General features: G+C 39.9%; 1 protein-coding gene across 1 annotated transcript; it reads left to right on the top strand.

Annotated features, from left to right (window-relative positions):
• Positions 1 to 1,749: 1,749 nt before the first annotated feature.
• Positions 1,750 to 19,598, top strand: SUCLA2 (succinate-CoA ligase ADP-forming subunit beta). Its single transcript, XM_015851788.3, has 11 exons — positions 1,750 to 1,856; positions 3,414 to 3,597; positions 11,433 to 11,532; positions 11,727 to 11,889; positions 14,656 to 14,784; positions 15,252 to 15,390; positions 15,769 to 15,930; positions 16,012 to 16,154; positions 17,020 to 17,140; positions 17,412 to 17,500; positions 18,800 to 19,598. The coding sequence occupies exons 1-11, from the start codon at positions 1,770 to 1,772 to the stop codon at positions 18,872 to 18,874; spliced, it is 1,392 nt and encodes a 463-aa protein (XP_015707274.1). The 5' UTR covers positions 1,750 to 1,769; the 3' UTR covers positions 18,875 to 19,598.
• The last annotated feature ends 423 nt before the right edge of the window (positions 19,599 to 20,021 follow it).

The following is a 20,021-nucleotide window of genomic DNA, read 5'->3' as shown; positions in this document are numbered from 1 at the left end:
GGAGACTCCACCACCTCCCTGGGCAGCCTGTTCCAGTGCTCCGTCACCCTCACTGTAAAGAAGTTCTTGCGCACATTCGTGTGGAACTTCCTATGCTGTACTTTCATCCCATTACCCCTAGTCCTGTCCCCACACACTACTGAAAAGAGACCAGCCTCACCACTATGCCTCCCACACCTCAGGTATTTATAAACCTGGATCAAGTCCCCTCTCAGCCTTCTTTTCTCAAGGCTAAACAGACCCAGTTCCCTAAGTCTCTCCTCACAGGGGAGATGCTCCAGGCCCTTCACCATCTTAGTGGCCCTCCGCTGGACTCTTTCCAAGAGATCCCTGTCTTTTTTGTACTGGGGAGCCCAGAACTGGACACAATATTCCAGATGAGGCCTCACCAGGGCAGAGTAGAGGGGGAGGATCACCTCCTTCGACCTGCTGGACACGTTCTTTTTAATACACCCCAGTATGCCATTGGCTTTTTTGGCTACAAGGGCACACTGCTGGCTCATGGTCAATCTGTCGTCCACCAGGACGCCCAGGTCCCTCTCAGCAGAGCTCCTCTTCAGCAGGTCTTCCCCCAGCCTGTACTGGTGCATGCAATTATTTCTACCCAGTTAGACTAATTCTCACAGCCAGCAGCAAGCTCAGACAGTGCAACATGCAGGTTATTAATGCCCTCCATACAGTTGTTTTATTTGGACTGTACACAGTTGTGGTAGCTGCCAGAATCTTTCCAGTCGTTTAATATTGCAATAAAATGTACTATTTCTTCTTTTGAAGGATTCCTAGGTCCTTTTCTTCCAAGCTGCTTTCTGGCTGGGTGGCCTGGGGCTGTTCCTTTCCAAATGCAGAACTTTGCACTTCTGCTATAGCTCAACTTGATGTAATATCTATCAGCTCACAGAATCACACAGAATCACCGAATGACCCGGGTTGGAAGGGACCTCAAGGATCATGTAGTTCCAACCCCCCTGCCTGGCAGGGCCACCAAACATACACCTTTACTAGATCAAGTTGCCCAGGGCCCCGTCCAACCTGGTCTTGAACACCTCCAAGGACGGGGCATCCACAACCTCCCTGGGCAGCCTGTTCCAGGACCTAACCACTCTCCTAGTGAAGAACTTCCCCCTAACATCCAACCTAAATCTTCTCTCTTTCAACTTAAATCCATTTCCCCGTGTCCTGCTATTGTCAGCCCTTTCGAAGAGTTCACTCCCCTCCTGGGTGTAGGTTCCCTTCAGGTACTGAAAGGCTGCAATGAGGTCACCCCGCAACCTTCTCTTCTCTAGGCTGAACAAACCCAACTCCCTCAGCCTGTCCTCATAGGGGAGGTGCTCCAGCCCCCTGATCATCTTCCTGTCCCTCCTCTGGACCCTTTCCAGAATCTCCATGTCTTTTTTGTACTGAGGGCTCTACACCTGGACACAGTACTACAGATGGGGTCTCACAAGAGCCGAGTAGAGAGGGACAATCACCTCCCTTTGCAGCCGTCATGTCGACACGAGAGAGGAGCAATTATCACTCTGATCCTTATGGAATCATTTAATCCTTAATAAACAAGGGTTGGAAACCTTTCCCCTTCCCAGTCTTCCCCGGCAGGGGGCAGCAGAGCCACTTGTGGAGCCCATAGAGCGCCCCGGGCTGTTGTCATTGAGGGCGATGGAGCCGCGCCAGCGCTTCCGGCTCCGTCCCATTCCTTCTGCCCCACCCATCCTTCGTCTCTATGGTAGCGCATGCGCGCTGCCAGGGGCACCTGAGGGCGAAGGGGCTCAGCCATGGCGGCCTCCATCATCTGCAGCCGGGTGTCGGCCGGCCTGAGGGGCGGTGGGTTCCGTGCCGCCCTGGGCACTGCCACGGCGAAGGTAGCGGCCCTAAGGCAGCGGGGTGGGGCTGGGCCGGGGTTAGGGTTGGGGTTGGGGTTGGGGTTGGCGCTGGAGTTGGGGCTGCGGCCGGGAGCTGTTGGGAAATCCCGCTGCTTCCGTGTCTCTGTCGCTGTGAGGGGTCGGGTGGTGCCAGAACGCCCCTCTCGGCCCTTCTCCTGTTCCCTGTAAAAGCCGCGTCAGAACACGGCCTTGTTTTTGCAAACAACAGGAGGCAGCGGGCCTGGTGCGAGTCAGCGCTGTGCCACTTTCTTCTCCTTCCCCACACGGAGAAAGGTCGCTCAAATTCCCCTCTCGCGTTACACGGAGTTCCCGAGCGCCAGGGACGCGGCTCCGGCCAGCAGCACCTCGTCCTTGGGGCTGTGCCAGCGAGAGGGCCGCTGTATGCAGGGGATCCAGCAGAGGTTAAACCTCTGCCTTGAAATGCCATCTTAAGGCGCCTGTGTGGTTTGCCTGCTTGCTTTAAATGAAGTGATTTAAAGTATGCAAAGTCTCCTACGTGAGATATTTCCCAGTGCAGATTTTTGTATATGCTGCTTATGCCAACACTACTTGCCAAACAATAAGACAACAAAGCCTTGTTATGTTTGAAGCTGAGTTAGTTTTCCAGTCTTTTTACTTTGAACTTTCAGCTGTAGTTTATAAACGTGGGTTAGCTGAGTTTGGGAGACTTACTCTTTTGTATGCATATAAAGTTAAGGTCTTCTTTATAGACTTTAAAGTCTATAAGTAGCAATTCTTCTTTAAAAAACATAGTTCATGTGATGCCACTCTTGATGTTTTATGGTCAAAATTGTCTTTTCCTAGGACTGCTTTATTGAAATGGTCGGAAATTCTCTGTGTTCTCTACATTAGCTTTGCAGATGAAATTAAGACTCACACTGTGTTGGAATATCCTGGGTTCAGTGCTAACTATGTTTTCTTTTACCTAGTCTCTGAAATGTCAAAGTTACCTTTGTACAACCCTCCAATTCAGCATCAGTGTTTGAAACTGCTCATACGGAGGCTTCTTTGGTTCACGTTTATCATTTTAACACTGAATACTTTGTTCTGTAGCACACTTAATTTACAGTTCATAGGGCTGAAGCTGATGTAAAGTAGCTTCCAGTGCCCTTCCTCCACTTGGCAGAAAGAGACAACCAGAACTTCAGCACAAACTTGTGTGCTTTTCAGTTCGGTGATGCTTCCAGATCTGGTTAAGGTTTTTTTTTTCACTACAGATTTCCTCTTTAAAGTACTTAAGTGCTAACTAGTTGCTGAAAGGTATTTTAGCTTTACCAGGCCTTATTCCTGCCATCATTGTCCCCAGCTTCTTCCCACTGCCCTCAATAACCCCTCCAAACCCAATACCACGGGTGGCTATTATGAAAGATAATGTATGTGAAACATAGAGGTTTGTGTTCACATGGTTCCATTGATGCACTTAATTAACTTTTCTTGCTTAATGTATAGGCTTATGGTTCTTTTTTAAGCTAAACAGCAGCTTTTCATAATACAGTCGTGTTCTTTGTTATTATTTCTTTTTTTATTTCCCTTCAGGTGCTTGGTGGAAGTCCAGGAATACTCAATAATCATGGGTTTCAGGTGCAACAACAGCAGCAGAGGAACCTGTCGCTACATGAATACTTGAGCATGGGACTGTTGCAGGAGGCTGGCATTTCTGTTCCGCATGGAGTGGTTGCCAGCACGCCTGATGAAGCTTACAAAATAGCAAAAGAAATAGGTATAGTATTAAAGAAAACATATGCAATATAGGCATGGGCTTAGTACAGGTTGTAAATCCTTTGTCTTTCCTGGTAAGACATTCCTTGGAGTTCTGAATACACCATCTCTTTATGGCGCCTTTCCTATGGATCATCTTTCTTGCATACCTGAGTATTCACTTTGGAGCTGACTTTTTCCTAGGAATATTTCATATAATGTCTAAGAATGCTCAGTGCATGAGCAAATGGTGAAATCAGTTAAGTGACAGTTCTAAAGACTCTCTGGGTTATACACATAGAGACCGGTTTATGAAGTTAAACTGTGAAACTGCGACGGGGGAGGATGTAACCCTACTTCCATTGAAGGCTGTGAACTTGTATTTCTGTCAACATCATTCCCATATCCAAAATGTTAAAGATATTTTTTCTGTAACTTGTGAGCCGTGCTTAGAAGGATTGTATTTTGAGAGGATGTGGCAGGTTTAAGTTGCATTAGTGTAGGTTCTTACAACTGCCTTGACTTCTTTGAAATGAATAATAGCTTTGAAATGAAAAATTGCGTTGTGCAAATCTTGGATTTCTTCTCATTCTCTAGCCAGGGTAGAGTAGATATTCTGAGAACTTCAGTGTTGGATATAGGCAGGACTTCTGTAGTCCAAAATCTATAGAGCAGAGGATGCAAAAGAGGATTTCTTTTATGTGGCACAGGTAGGGTAAAATCCTATGCCTTTCAAAACAGACTGTTCTGGCAGAATACAGACACTTCAGGACAGGAGGACTTTGACAGCCTGTAGTTAATGCTAAATATGTGGCTTGTTGGTAAAAAGGCATCCAATCTCCTCTACCTGTTGCTTGAATGATTAGTTGAGCTGTAATTTAGTACACGATTTTACCCATTGATTTGCTACTTTACCTACTCTACATCTTACTAAAAAAACCTTTGGGGTTTAATTGTTTAATTTGGATACAGTATAGGAATCTGTTATAATTTGCATTCTCAATGCTATTTTCTTTTTCAGTTTAGAGCTTTCTTCCCCAAGTGTGTTAGGCTGGTCCGTTTTAACAGAAGACATTGCTTTTCTTGTCATATTCCAGTTCTGAATGAAAATGCCTTTCACTTTTCATCTCCAAATGGCTAAATTTGTAGCTGTTCCTGAGGTTATATGTTTTGTTAGATTCATTTCTGCTTCATGTGTTGACTTAATGCAGGAGATGTGATCTAAAAGCATTAGTTTTTTTTTTCTAGAGCAAGTTGTAATGTAGAAAAGAATTGGGCAGCTTCAGATTTGATGTCCCAGAAATGCAGGTGTGTTTTGCTTGTCTTCTTTCTCTTGATACCATTCTAGCTTCACCATCATAAAGGAAATATGTTAAAATACTTCATCGAATCATAGAATCACAAGGTTGGAAAGGACCTACACGATCATCTCGTCCAACCATCCTCCCATAACCATTGCTAGCACAAGCCATTAAACCATATCTTGTAGCTCCTCATCCAGAATCCTCTTGAACACTGCCAGGGACAGCAACTCCACCTCCTCCCTGGGCAGCCATTCCAGTGCCTGAACACTCTCTGAGAGAAAAAATTTATCCTTATGTCCAGTCTAAACCTCCTCTGGTACAACTTGTGGCCATTTCCTCGGGTCCTGTTTGTTGCCTGGCAGAAGAGGCCAAGCCCCTCCTCATCACAACCTCCCTACAGGAAGTTGTAGAGTGCAATGAGGTCTCCCCTGAGTCTCTTCCAGACAAACAATCCCGGCTCCTTCAGCCGCTCCTCATAAGACTTGTGCTCCAGACCACTCACCAGTTTCATTGCCTTTCTCTGGACATGTTCCAGGGTCTCAATGTCTTTCTTGTAGTGAGGGGCCCAAAACCGAACATGATAATCAACACTTCCTTTCCAGCTATTCTGAGATTAGAAGAACCACCTTTGTTTTGTTTTTGTTTAGGGAGGAAGCCTGTGGCAAAGCAGGTATGTCTGTTGTTGCTTGCTTGTAGTTCTGTGTCATATGGGGGAGCCCAAAACTATGCCTGTTATCTGGCAGATGTGACCCTGTGCAGTTTCATAGGGCTGAGAAAAATAAAGTTGTGAATTGTATGAGTTGGCATCATGTGGAAAGCAAGAGGTAAGGAATTCAAAGCTGCTGATTGCCATTCATATACTTCTATTAAGCTGGTCTGTGTTTGGCACTGTAGCTTTGTTTGATGCTAGAAATGAGGAATTGAGGACTTCCTAATAGGGGGGAAGCTGAAGGAGTTTGGGCTTTTGGGGCTTTCCTCAAGCATTGCCCAAAACTTGTTCTGCACGTGGCAGGCTGATCTTGGCTGCAATACTTTGTTTTTCTGTGTTATTCTAACCATGTCCCTCTTGTTTCCATTTAGTATTCACTTAAAACAACCCTAAAATTTGGAGAAGAACGAGAAAAACTCACTTTTTTTTCCCACCTGCTCATTATTTGTTTTTACTGTGTAAAAGTTATTGCTGGTAGATAGGAGATTACCTTTTGCTTCTCTTTGTGTGTTAAAACTTCTTCCAAATGTTTGTCTAACCCATGTCAAAGATAGTTAGAAGCGCTGCTTGCTCTGTCTTTCTGCTGCTGACCCTCACGCTCCTGATAACCTTTAGCCAGAAAGCTGCTCTCTGTAAACTTCACTTTGGCACTGGATATCTTTTGCAGATACGTCACTCTGATTAGAAATGGGTAACGTTTTATCCTAAAGCACAACAAACACACTCTCTTCATTAACAGAAATTCCCATAATTTAGCAGTATCTATATCCAAATCAGTGTAAGCCTGAACAAAGCCGAAGCGGAGCTGTACCAGGGATTATCATCACTGCTAGGTAATTAGTATAGCGTAGAATCAAGCTGAGGCATGTGAATATTGCAGTTCATCTTAGAACTGAGTTAGAAGAATGCATTTCTTCCCTGTAATGTTTTTTCCAGTACTTTTAAAGGAAACTGAGATGAAATTAGATGCTGCGAACAATGTTAGAGCAATGAGGGCAGATCACTCGTGGGTTTTTTGGAAGAAAAAGCTCATTTTCTTTGCTGGGTTTCAAAATTTGATTTCTTTTGCTGTGTCATTTCTTAAAGTGCTCTATTCAACTCAAATTTCCTTTCTAGCTGGATTCTGCAGCTCTGTTGTTATGCTTCTGTTTTGTGTGGAGCATATAAACAGGAGGGGCTACAACTGTTTACAAGGGTGGATAGTGATAGGACAAGGGGGAATGGTTTTAAACTGAGACAGGGGAGGTTTAGGTTAGAGATTAGGAGGAAGTTTTTCACACAGAGGGTGGTGACGCACTGGAGCAGGTTGCCCAAGGAGGTTGTGGATGCCCCATCCCTGCAGGCATTCAAGGCCAGGCTGGATGTGGCTCTGGGCAGCCTGGTCTGGTGGTTGGTGACCCTGCACACAGCAGGGGGTTGGAACTGGATGATCATTGTGGTCATTTTCAACCCAAGCAATTCTATGACTGTTTAGAAAGCTTTTTTGTTATATCATGTGAAGGTTGGACATTATATACAAACCAATAGTTAATAACTTTTTCTTTTCTTATTATTTTTGGCTGTAGAGAGCCATTGACATTTATTGTTTACCAAACAGCTTTTCCTTCAGAAGAGCCCTCCATCTCATTTCAGGTGATTTGTTATCACATACAGAAATAGTTCATGGAATGACATAGTTCTTCAAAGCAATTACTGAGTAATTCAGTCACTGAGAATAGGTTTGGACCTCCTGTAAATGTCACTGTTACATAATTTTCCCCTACTATTTCATTACCTCCACTGAAGATCTCCAGATCTCATTTGTGCCACTGAAAGAATGCGTGCTATTCAGGGCTGAGAATACTGATATCCAGTATTTGACATAGTATTTAAAGGTGCTTTATATATATATATATATATATATATATATATATATATATATATATATATATATATATATATATATATATATATTTGACATCCAAAGCTTTATTTGGCTTCAGCCTTTGCTTTCTCCTATAGCACTTCAACCCTTTGAAGTTCCGATATCAAAGCATGTTGTTGATAATAATTCAGTCATTCAAATAACTTGTCTAACCTGCCTATTCAGATGGTGACTGCCGTATTTCAATCACTTAAATGCAGCCACTGCCAAAACCTTGCAAGCTGATGAAAAACTTGATGCGGGTGAGTGATGTCAGGATGTGTTTGTGTTGAAAGTAGCGTTTTGTAAGAGGTATGAAACATGTTGATCACTCTCCTGCTTGGCATGAGGATTGCTGGCACATAATTATTTCAGTAATTAGACTTATGCTTGCAGAGGTTCTTCTAATCTGAATGTTTCTAAGGCTGAAAAATGTGATTTTGAAGTTCTGTTCTGAGTAACTGTGCTTGTTAGCAAAGCACAGAGTGCTTTGAAGAGGCTCTCTGCATTTGTTAGGGTCAGCACTCTGTCACTCTGTTATGAATACTTTATTTGTTACAAGTCTATTTTCCCTAATTCCAGTAAATACAAGCGTATTATCTACACTTGGAATTTTTATGGCCGTGCAAGAAGAAAAGATTGATTTGCATTACAGCAGAGAGAGATTCAGGTTGCGTTGCACTTGGATCATCAGCATGTGAGCGTGGTGAGAGAGGGACCTTTCTCCCAGTCTGAAAGCTTAGGTTGTGGAATCAGAAATGATTCCCTCAGGCTGATAAGCATCAGTATTGCTTGAAATAAAGAACAGGGCATTTCCTGATTGCACCACTGTTGTTTGCTGTCTAGTTAATAAACCATTGTTAAATATGAAACCTGTATCACAGAATCACAGAATGACCTGGGTTGGAAGGGACCTCAAGGATCATGTAGTTCCAACCCCCCTGCCTGGCAGGGCCACCAAACATACATATTTACTAGATCAGGTTGCCCAGGGCCCCGTCCAACCTGGCCTTGAACACCTCCAAGGATGGGGCATCCACAACCTCCCTGGGCAACCTGTTCCAGGGCCTAACCACTCTCCTAGTAAAGAATCGTTAGTGCCGCGTTGATTTTGTAGTCTTGAATAGGTGCTAAACTCAGTGTTGTACCTGCTGATTGCAGGTACCTGTTCTTAGTGGTTCTTACCATTTCTGAGTGTGATTGCTGAGTTCTGTGCATTGCTGCCTTAGTTTGCTTGCCTCTGTGACTGCTTCCCTGAGACTTTAGCTGCGTTCAGCTGCCCATAGATGGTATGTGGATACCTGCTTCAAGGCAGAGCTGCTGTTTGTCATTGAAACAAAATCTTAGCGGTATTTCAGAGCAATGCAAGGAAAACACAGATAAGCAAAACTGTTTGTATTGGTAGAAAATGGTGTTAGCTGCAGTTTTCCAAATGTCTTGTTGAGTTACTGGGAGGTAACTGCAGTTCTCTGCTGTGTGTTGGTACTGTAGTTGTACCATTGTAGATGATGTGTATGACATAGCATCTCTTTCCTCTGGAGTTTAAGGATGACTTTAAATGGGTGCTGTAGGAAAGAACTGTTTATTGAGCAACAAACGTTTTTGCATGGATCCAAGTCAAGGCTTTCTCAGGACATAGTTATCTTTACTTTTGGTTCAGGTACATCTGTAAAACTTAATTGCTTGAGAACACAGCTGGTCAAATAACTCTGAAGTTCTATGTGCAATCAAGCAGCTAGTTTATTTGCAGTGCTGTAGGAACAAAAATGTAAATAATTAATAGCTGGTTTATGTAATGCTACAAATTGTTGCATTCTGTTCATAAGGGACGGCTTGATAGGTTTGCTTAAGGTTATTCCCACAGGCTTTTTTAAAATATCTTTATACATTGCCAAAGTGTAGCCACCATTCATACTGCTCAGCCTCTTAAGAAATACCCCATGGGAACAGGCCTGTGGTATGGATAGCTGAAATCTGAAAGTGCCAGAAGAACATGCTATTTTGGGGGACTGTGAACCTGGCTATTTTCTGCAGTGTATACCCGTTGTTTCCCCCATGCATCCATAATAGTCCTCCCTATTAAAGGGGCCATCTCTGCCTGGTTTCTTTTCAGTCTCATATTCTACTTTCATATCTACTGGCATGCTTTGTTCCCTCCTGCATAAGGAAAGCTCTCTCTTGCACTCTTTCTTTTTTAAACTGACTTGCCATTGTAGGTGGCATTTGTTTTCAGCTCACAAAGTCTATGAAACAGAAAGCACTGATGCCACAGATATATGGTAATTTTCATAGCTTTCCTGGAAGCTTCTCTGTGGAAGTAGCTTTTACCTTTTAGACTTTGGGTGAAAAATGGGTTATAGAAAGAGAATCTTCTTTTCTCAGCTTCTTAGTGGGCTGTAAGTTAAATATCTTTGTCTTGATTATTGAGCATATTTGATCTCAATCTTGGTCAAATACAAAACTTCAGTAGGAGGCTCAAAACAATAAATTAAACAGTGCTGTGAAATCTTTAATATTTGATTCACTTGAAATACTTGAGAAGTATCCCCTATGAGTAGGGCCTGAACGTCTGCTTTGAATCACTTCACAGGGTGATTTCATACTGACACTCAAATATCACACTTCTCGTTTTCTTTTTATGTTTGTGCTGGATAAATGATGTTCAAATGGCTGGAACTTGATAATAAAGTTGGCATGTTGGAGCATGCGGCTCTCATGTATCCATGAAGCTACTACTTAAGATTTTACCCATGCGTGATGCTTACTGTTTCTTAAAGCAAGTTAGATTTGTGCTTCAAGTACTTGCATTAAAAAATGGTCTCATGAATAAAAAAGGCCAAAGTCTTATTTTATGTGGTCTCTGTGAAGCCCATTATCCTGTTTGATTGCTAGTACTCGGTAGCCATAAAAATGTTTATTGTCAGGACCTGAATTAAATCATAGATAATAGGCCATAGTAAATAAGCATATGCTTGTAATGTTCAAGCCTCTCATGCCAAAGAGCTCCACATCAGCTGGAAATTCAGAGATCTGTTGTTAGGTACACAGTCAAGACTGTTATTTTTCTTATGCTTTTACCTGGCTTCCTTTTCACATCTAAATGGACAACGTGTTTGTTCTTTGCCCACTAAGAGCAGAGTGGCCCACCTAGCTGTGTGAAAGGAGATGGGTTGTGCCACATAGACTGCATCCTACAATCTGTTTTCTGCACTGTATTCAGTGTAATTGAAGTTGAGTAACGTCTCAGAGGGGTTTTATTTTTCTTCCTTTATCACCTTAAATGACATGATGAATTCTTTCTCTTTCAATGACGCTTCAGAATATCCCAGTTGATAGTGAATTTATTCTTAGATTTTACTGTTTTAAACCATATGCACAGCCTGCCCTACCTTCAAGAGTATTTTAAAATGGGTTAGGGCAACTAAAAGACTGATTTTGCCTGCTCTGGTAAAAATAATGGATTTGCTTAGGCCTTTAATTTCTGCAAAGCACCCAAGCTTTCAGTGCTCTGCGAAGTGGAAACCATGGCATGCCTGCAAGTCAACTCGGTTAAGTGCCATAGTTGCATATCATTGCTGAGAAGATAGTTTTAGACATAGGGGATTTGTACTTCATTCAGGTAAATCTTGGATTGTGATACCTTAGATATTCACTGTCATTTTGCTAATAGACTGGGAGATAGTATTTATTACTGAGTTCTTGATCAGTTATGATTCAAATGTGTTTAAAAAAATAAAGTACTTAGGAAAATAAAATGTTTCTTCACTAATTCTGACTCACCAGGGTTTGTTTTCTATGTGAATTAATCATACAGTCTTTGATTCAAGTTTGTCTTTTGAATGTGTGGAGGGTTAAAATGAAAACAGCCTCTATTGTTATACCCGGGGCAGTTTGTTTTTAGTAGTCATGCCTGATAAATTTTGTGTTTTCTTTCATTACAGGTACAAAGGATCTTGTGGTAAAAGCACAGGTTTTAGCTGGTGGTAGAGGGAAAGGAACATTTGAAGGTGGCCTCAAAGGAGGAGTGAAAATAGTTTTTTCGTAAGTTCTTTCTATATTAACCAACCAAATGGAGAAACTTCACTTTCCTTGTTATGAGTTGAACCTCTTGCCAAGTTTAAATCAGTGTTTTAATTATTAACTTTAAAATAACAACAACTAGGTAAGAATTTTTTTATAGTACTTTTGTTTTTCCATCAGTTTCTCTGTCACATTCTGAGCTTCTTTTATTCTAGTCCAGAAGAAGCAAAAGATATCTCCTCCAAAATGATTGGAAAGAAGTTGTTTACCAAGCAGACAGGAGAAAAGGGCAGGATATGCAATCAAGTATTTATCTGTGAGCGCAGATATCCCAGGAGAGAATACTATTTTGCAATAACAATGGAAAGGTCATTTCAAGTGAGTAATATTAGAAATAGCAGTCAACTAATTAACTTGTGATAGTTGAATTAGAAAAAAAAAATGCTCTTCACTGTATTGGTCACTTGCATTTGAAATTCAGAAATATAAACTAGTGAAATGTAATTTCCTAGTATCTCTAACTATGTGTTTGTCATAGTGTTGTAAATGCTTTAAAAATGTTATACTGGTACTGGTAGCTTCAGCTGAAGCTCAAAGTCATGGGGCTGAAGGGGAGGTGGGTGGAATAAGGGGATTATTTTCATTTTGCTTTTAAAGTTTGCACTTGTCTACCAGATGCTTGTACTAGAGTTAAGTTTAAAAATACATCTATGCACGTGTACATGCCATTTATGAGTGTTAGAAACAAGATAAGTGGTAGCATTTTGGAAGTGCCTGTAGTTCTAGATAAATCAAGTGCCTGTGTTCACCACAGCGTGGAGATTCCTTGGGATGCACAAGTTTGTTCCCTCAGTTTTGGGAGTGGTGGTAGCTTTCTTATACCAGCACTCTTCAGTAAGTGGTGATTCTGTGTTACAAACTTCCTGCTCTGCCTAGTATGTGTTCTATATAAGTCCTGTGGACTTGCTTGTATGGCTGTGTAAGTAACCTGTGACATGATCCTCATCAGCCTCTGGTAATTCATCACCTCCAACAGTACCTGTAACGACAGAGGCTTGGGAGATGTTGCTAGTGAGCAGTGAGTTGAAAAATGCATTGAATTCTTCAGCCTTATCTGCTTCTAAGATACTCAGCAAGAACAGAGGGTCTGTGTTTCCTTTCACCTTTTCTTCTGCTGCTAGTGTAGGGGTAGAAGCTCTTGCTACACTTTGGTGTCCGTTGCACGTATCAGTTGTAGGGGCCTTTGGCTTTCCTAAGGCCATCTGTATTTGTGCATGTGATGTTTTCTAAACTCCTCCTTTGTAGTCTTTGTTCCACCTCCTGAGCACTGACTCTTTACATTGGGGCTTAGTCATGGGTTCCCTGTGTGAGTGTATTTTGGAAGGTTACTGGTGGGCTTCTTTATGAAAGGTCTTCGAAGCTTAGGACTTGACTTCACGGCTGTCAGGAAGATGGAAACTGTAATCTCTTATATTCGTATATTAGAAGTTTAATGTTGTACTTAAGGAAGTATCATTTGGATTTTAGTGCAGTTAAGTGATTTGGGCATCTACATTCTGTTGTACTGTACAAAAGCTTGGAAGAACCAAATATGACAGTATGTATCACAGGATTACCACAAGGTGGCATGAAGATACTGCATGTGGCTGGAGTTTGTAATCCTAACATCTTGTTTTAGCTCTTACTTTAAAAAGAAATCTTACTGCCTTGTATTGAGCCATAATTTTTGCTTTTTTTGGTTAGGATGTACTTTGTTTTTTACTGTTGACTTTTTAAGTGTTGTTTTTGGATGTGCTTCTAATTGCTCTAACGAGTCTAGGGTGCTGATGATTAGGAAGAACCTTTCCAAACAAGAAATTGTAAAGGTTAAATTGTGTGCAGCTGGTATTTGTTGTAAACTTCTTCCTTTAAGAGGGGAGGAAAAAAGCTTATAAAATAACGAGTTGAAAGTAGAACGTAATGCCTTGGGTTCTACTTGCCAGTGGAAGTAAGACCTCTTGCATATTAAAACCATTTATTTTAGTCAATTCTGTGGAACGAAGCTTTCTTTTTGTAAAGTATTCTTAGCTCCCTGACTGCTCAGGATATAAGTATCCAGAAATGTTCATTGTGCTGAACCTTGGTGTTTGATGTAGGATAGTTCATCACCTACGTGCTTCCATTTGTAAAGATGGTGATGAGATGGGAGTAGCGTGGTGTTATTAAGCATGCTCTTGGAATCAGCATCTTGCTTTCTGTATTAAATTGTCAGCAGCTATAAGGCTTTTTCATGTTTAAGTAATGCTGCTCTGCTACACTAGGTGTCATAATTAATGCACAGGTGGTGATAAGGGAAGGTACTTGAGATAAAAACAAGTGTATGTCTTTAAACAGGAGGACTGTTCTCACAGAGAGAGATCGTAGGTATATTAGTAGTGAATCCTTGGTATTTTCCTTGAGATTTAGATAGCAGAGGAAAAAAAAAAAACCACCAAACAAAAGACAAACAGAAAAGCTTCTAGAAAAATGTTATCTATTACTTTTTCTTAATTTCTTTTATTATTGAATAATTGGGTGCTATTTTGTCAGAAAACCTTGACTTGCCTTCAGCAATAGCTGTCCTTGAGTTTTGTGATCCTATTGGATGGGCATAGTTTGCAGTAATTTATCACTGGATTCTGAAGACCTAATTTTGTCCTTGGATTTGGAGCATGGTGGAATGAATAAATGAGTCCCTGGCATTGGATGTGTGTTTGTGTAGGGCTGAGTGGAGAAGGGGGAGATATTCCTTTTCTATTGACACAACCTAGAAGGATAAAACACGTATAATTACTAAGTTGGATCTTTCTGTCAAGATTTAATATATCTGTTAATTGATCTGTTGCTATGGTATATACATAACTTTTTCTTTGTGAAAAGAAATTGGGCTCAAGGTACACCTTGCAATTTTGAGAGTTTTATTAAAAGTGTTTATATGGATGTACTGAATAAAAAAGACGGTGACGTTCTTTTCAATAAAAGCATGTAGGTAAAATGCTGAAATACAAGGGTTTCTAACTATGAGCAGGGCTTTACTGTTGGAAAGTGTCTTATGGGGAAAAACTAAATTTCAGTTGGGGGTTATAAAATTACTTACACTTTTCCTCTTTTTGCTTTTTGTTCCAGGGTCCTGTGCTGATAGGCAGTTCCCAGGGTGGTGTTAATATTGAAGATGTTGCTGCAGAGAATCCTGATGCGATAATTAAGGAACCCATTGATATAGTAGAAGGCATAAAAAAGGAGCAAGCTGTTAGGGTAATTGTTAATGTGGAAAAGTACACATTAGCAAGGATGGGTAGTGCTGTTTCTAAAGTTGATGAAGTGTGCGTGTGTTCAGCCTGCTGAGTTGTCTTAAACCATTTTGACATTTTGAAACAGATTTGAGTGAGTGATTTAAGTATTTTCAGCTGATAGTCAAGGCAAATCCAGCTCTGTGTGACAGTGCTTTATATAGCTATGTAACGACAATGATGACTTATTACTAGCTCTCCTTTAGGATAAGTGCAGTGTTTATTACTAGCTCTCCTTTAGGATAAGTGCAGTGTTTTATATCAAAAATGGTCTTTTAAAACCCAAGAGTTACTGTTCTCCTGAAAGGCAGGAGAGAGTCTATATCTTCAAACTCAGTACTGAAATAATATTTAAACTTGGAGATTCTTAACTTGTGAGTGTCAATCAAAACGTGAACGTCAGTTAACTGATAACCAATCTTTTACTTTCAGCTAGCCCAAAAAATGGGATTTCCTCCTAATCTTGTGGATGAAGCAGCTGAAAACATGATCAAATTATATAATCTCTTTCTGAAATATGATGCCACCATGATAGAAATAAATCCTATGGTTGAAGATGCATCAGGAGTTGGTAATGTTTCTTTTATTTGTATGCTTTTTGTAACAGCTTGATGCTTTCATAATTCTACATTAGTTTACAATGAGTTTCAGCAAAAACTTCAGTGGTATACAGCAAGGAGGACTTGACATTAACATGTTGTGTTGGAAAACAAGTTTAACAAAGCATATAAATATAAATTGATTTAGCTGGTTGTCTTCGTTGGCAAGTTGGGTAGAATCTTGTATGTGCACGCAGTGTTGAGTGGGTCATTTCAGCAGTGTTGGACCACATGAGTTGGCTGCCAAGTTTAATGTAACAGGTGTTAACTTGCACATGTAGCAGTTGAAGTACTTTTCTAGTAGTAATGGCATCAAATGACTTTTTAAATAAACTGTTATTTCCTTTCAGTGATGTGTATGGATGCAAAGATAAATTTTGACAGTAATTCAGCCTATCGTCAGAAGAAAATCTTTGATATGCAAGACTGGACACAGGAAGATGAAAGAGACAGGGACGCTGCAAAGGCAGATCTCAACTACATAGGATTGGATGGAAATATAGGCTGTTTAGGTATGCTCTGCTCAATGAGTTTTAAATGACTTAGTGAGTTTATAAACTGGATTCCTAAATGTTGTGTTTCTTCTCTTATAGTCAATGGTGCTGGTTTAGCTATGGCCACGATGGATATTATTAAACTTCATGGTGGAACTCCAGCAAACTTCCTTGATGTTGGAGGTGGTGCTACAGTGCAGCAAGTGACAGAAGCCTTTAAGCTTATTACCTCTGATAAAAAGGTAGGGGCTTGGCATATCAAGGTCCTGCAAAGGGGCGACACAAGCTGTGCTTTGAATTACAGTGCTTAGTGCATGTTCTCCAGAAAACGTGTTTTTGTAAGTGTAAAATTAGGGAAGAAAATGGAGACGTTAGCTAAATCTTGGTACAAATGGAGAAGGTCTGAACACCTGCTCAAGTTTTTTTTTCTTATTTTAAAATGAATTCTTTGGCTGTGTACTGAGTAGGCGTTTTTGTGTCCTCTGGTTGAAATTACAGCTGTACGTGAATTTGTTCAGAAATCCTATGAGTGTAAAACTGCCCACACTGGCTTTTTAAACAGAAATCAGTGTTTTGATAAATTTCCTTTTTTGTTGTTGTTTTTCTTGTGCTGGTTTTGCAGCTGCTAGAGTTGTAGAGATTAATATTCTCTGTGCTGTGCACAAACAAGTTTCACAGGTACAAATTTTATATAACGTGAATAAGTATCTTTGTAATGGCCATGGAACAGCTTTATCCAAAGTTTATCAGTAGTGTTTGAACATTATTAAGATAATGAATTGGTTGGAACCCCAGAGGGTCTACTGTCTTAGGTAATGTGAAGACTGACTTGGTGGTCTACATAGGGATGATTATCCCAGTAACCAGAAAAGTTGGGAATTCCTTGCAGGATCCAGTGATGGTGTACTACATTTGGATCACAATTTAAAATACTACTTGAACCTCTTTGGAAAGGATCAGAAGGAAGTAGAGATTTGTGTTAGAGGAGTTTAGTAAGCTATGCTTACAGAGCTTGAATTTTCCTTTGGTTGAAAGTCTGAGTGGTGCTTTGAGGTGATGTGTCTCTGTCCATTTTTAATGTAAATATTCTTGATTTTTTTTTTTTAGGTACTGGCTATTCTGGTAAATATTTTTGGAGGCATTATGCGATGTGATGTAATAGCACAAGGCATTGTTATGGCAGTAAAGGATTTGGACCTAAAAATACCTATTGTGGTACGATTGCAAGGTGAGTGTACGTGATAAATATATTTCTGTTTGTATTGACAGATGTTCTTGACCTTAGATACTACACAGTAAGTTTTCTGTAAGGAATATAGTTGTAGGACTATGGGAGAACAGGGAAAACATAGAATTTAGATGATGAGGATTGGCAAGTCAATAAAAAGAGATTTACTGCTTTTATAACTACTGAAGTAGTTGTCTTCTACATTTATCCACCTACACTGGAAATGGTAGTCTTGTGTTCTGTAAGAGTTGCATTTTATTTGTTTCTTAAGGTACGCGAGTTGATGATGCCAAAGCTTTAATAACTGCTAGTGGCCTCAAAATTCTTGCCTGTGACGACTTGGATGAAGCTGCTAAAATGGTAAGAGAGCTCATTGTGAACATTATTTTCAGAACACAGGACCTGTTTCAGAATATTGAAAAGCTGAAAATCAGTCACCTAAAGGTAGCCTAGGGTATTCAGTGCTAGATATTACCAGGTTTGCAAGCAGATGCTTTGCAAATTAGTAAGGGAATATTTTATAAGGAAAACTATGTTGTTGTTTCGTCCCCAGAGTTACAATATTTGAGCCTTCAGTTATTTTATTTTTTCTGAAAATCTATTTTAAAAGGTAAAAGTTGTTGGGGGAAAAAAACCCACACTGCTAAATGGACTTACCTGCCATCCTTCTTGTTAGGGAAATGGCTGGGAGATTAGTTTTAGGTGAAGTAACTGAGAAATGTAACACTTCTTTTGACGTAGCATTATATTTGTGCGTGTGATTAAAATCAGACATAGTTGATCACCTTGCTTCTGCAGTAAGATAATTAGATATTCAGACAGGGTGGTTATGATTTTTATTTCCTGAAGTTGAATTAGCTGTGGGCTGCTTAGAGGAAGAGCTTGTTAAGCCTGATGGCACAGCCCTTGTTTTTAAGGAATAACATTAAGTCTTGCGAGATTATTAAGCTTTGGTTTGGTCACTGTAAATATTCCCTAGGAATGTGTATGAATTCTTAAGCTGTATTGGATCTATATAATGTGTCATTTGAAACTGATGATGTTTTGTTGGTTCAGTCATGGAGCCATGCAAATAGAATTAGAATTAGTTTTCTAACCTAAAATCATCTGGAGATGATGATAAAATGCTGGAGAAGCATTTTTGGAAAGGATTCAGTTTGTGTATGTTGCTAGTAGGTAATTTTTTGAACAGGTGATACAACAACAGTGATATGATGATACAACGAGGTTGATAAACAAATGGATGAGGATAGATCAGTGTAATGAAGCTGAGCATAAAGTAGTGATCGTAGTCAGTGATTTTAAAAGGGTGTATTTATACTTGCTTTTTTCCCCACCTAAACATTCACTTGATGGTTCTGGCCAATTAGGATTTTAGGTGAGTTTGAAGTTATGTAATGTGGACAAGAAATTATTTTACAAACGTGTGAAGTTTGTGAAGGTGAAGAATTTTAATGTGCAAAAAATGAGGACGTATTCCTAAGCAGGAATTAATTCATAAAGGTTATGCAAGATAACTTGAGTCTCCACAAGATATCAAAATATGATCCAGAAATGCCTGCAACAAAGAATTATAGAGGGAAAAGCTTCTGACATTATTCGAGTTATAAAAATAGGATAGGATTGTTTTGAAGTTAAGTCTTTGTTTTTCTTTTACAGGTGGTGAAACTCTCTGAGATAGTAAGCTTAGCGAAACAAGCTCAGGTCGATGTTAAATTTCAGTTGCCGATTTGATCAGAGAAATGTCATGCCAGTGTCTGCTTCTCTGAAATACTGTGTTCTGTGGGATGTTTTTCTTGTTTTGTGCGGAGGTTTTGATTATTTGACAGGCGCTCAGGCTGAACTACCTGGTCTTTAATGTTAACATTCGGAATGGTTGGACTTCTTGTAAAAGTGTGTATTGCTAATATTTAGTCCTTAGCTGTTCTCAAACCTCCAGCTTTTGCTGCAGAATGTTACTTGCAATATATTTCTGCGTTGTCCAAAGTAAAGCTTCTGGTTGAACAATTATTCTGAATAAATTCTAAAGTTACTTTACTTGTAAATTTGTTTTAGCGTTGGTTAAATATAAATATGACTAGATTATCCAGTTGTCCCTGTGGAGAATTGTATTGAAACGGTATTTTATGTTGGAGACAGTTGTACTTAGCAGTATAATGGACTTGAGCAAACAGATCATTATTTATAAACAGGTGCATTTGAACTTGATCAGAAACGTTTTTAGAAGTGCTTCACTGAAGTGGCTGGTTACTCTTCTGGACAACGTGTTTAATCACTACAAGATATACTGTAGCACTTAGATTTTCACGATTATGGGTCTTTACAAGAAAGCATCATGTAGTTTTGTATATGAAAAAGCATTTACCAGACTTCAAAGAGATGAAATATATAGAGAATTAAAGCGTCTATTGTACATTGCTGATGAAACTGTACATGAATAAAATGTCTCCCAAAACAACTTCTGTCTTTTATATATCACCATTTTTTATCAATTGCATAAACACAAAGATTAGTAATAGTGTATATGCTCATCTTTTTTCCCCTTGAGTTATAGGATTAAAAATTTGAACTCATTAAGCCAGTTTTTGTCACCGTAAAGTGCTATTGATTTTGGCATTATGCACAATGTGAAACTTGTCTGTTGATGCATACATTTGCCACTTACTAATTTAAATTTGGAAAATGTTACTCTTTTTGATTGTATTTTGCATTTTTTTCTTTCTTTGTTTAAACGCAGATTTCTTGGTTAACAACAGCATGGTTTTGTCAGGAGATAATGAATTTTTCTACTGTGGGATTTCAGAATGAGAAATGCTTTGTAAGATGGATGGAGAAAAGTCTTTTAACCAACGATGGTTTTAAACTAAAAGAGGGTAGATTA

Source organism: Coturnix japonica, chromosome 1, assembly GCF_054131305.1.
Source record: "Coturnix japonica strain WE chromosome 1, WE-NBRP24, whole genome shotgun sequence".
NCBI lineage: Eukaryota > Metazoa > Chordata > Aves > Galliformes > Phasianidae > Coturnix > Coturnix japonica.
The sequence above is the reverse complement of the archived record's forward strand: the minus strand, read 5'-3'. Positions and strand labels throughout refer to the sequence as shown.

What these genes read in the sequence shown, in the direction of transcription:
- SUCLA2 (XM_015851788.3), top strand. Translation starts at nt 1,770, where the DNA reads ATGGCGGCCTCCATCATCTGCAGCCGGGTGTCGGCCGGCCTGAGGGGC. An exon ending in GGAGTGAAAATAGTTTTTTC is followed by an intron (nt 11,533 to 11,726) that starts GTAAGTTCTTTC and finishes CTTTTATTCTAG; the next exon opens with TCCAGAAGAAGCAAAAGATA. An exon ending in CAATGGAAAGGTCATTTCAA is followed by an intron (nt 11,890 to 14,655) that starts GTGAGTAATATT and finishes TTTTTGTTCCAG; the next exon opens with GGTCCTGTGCTGATAGGCAG.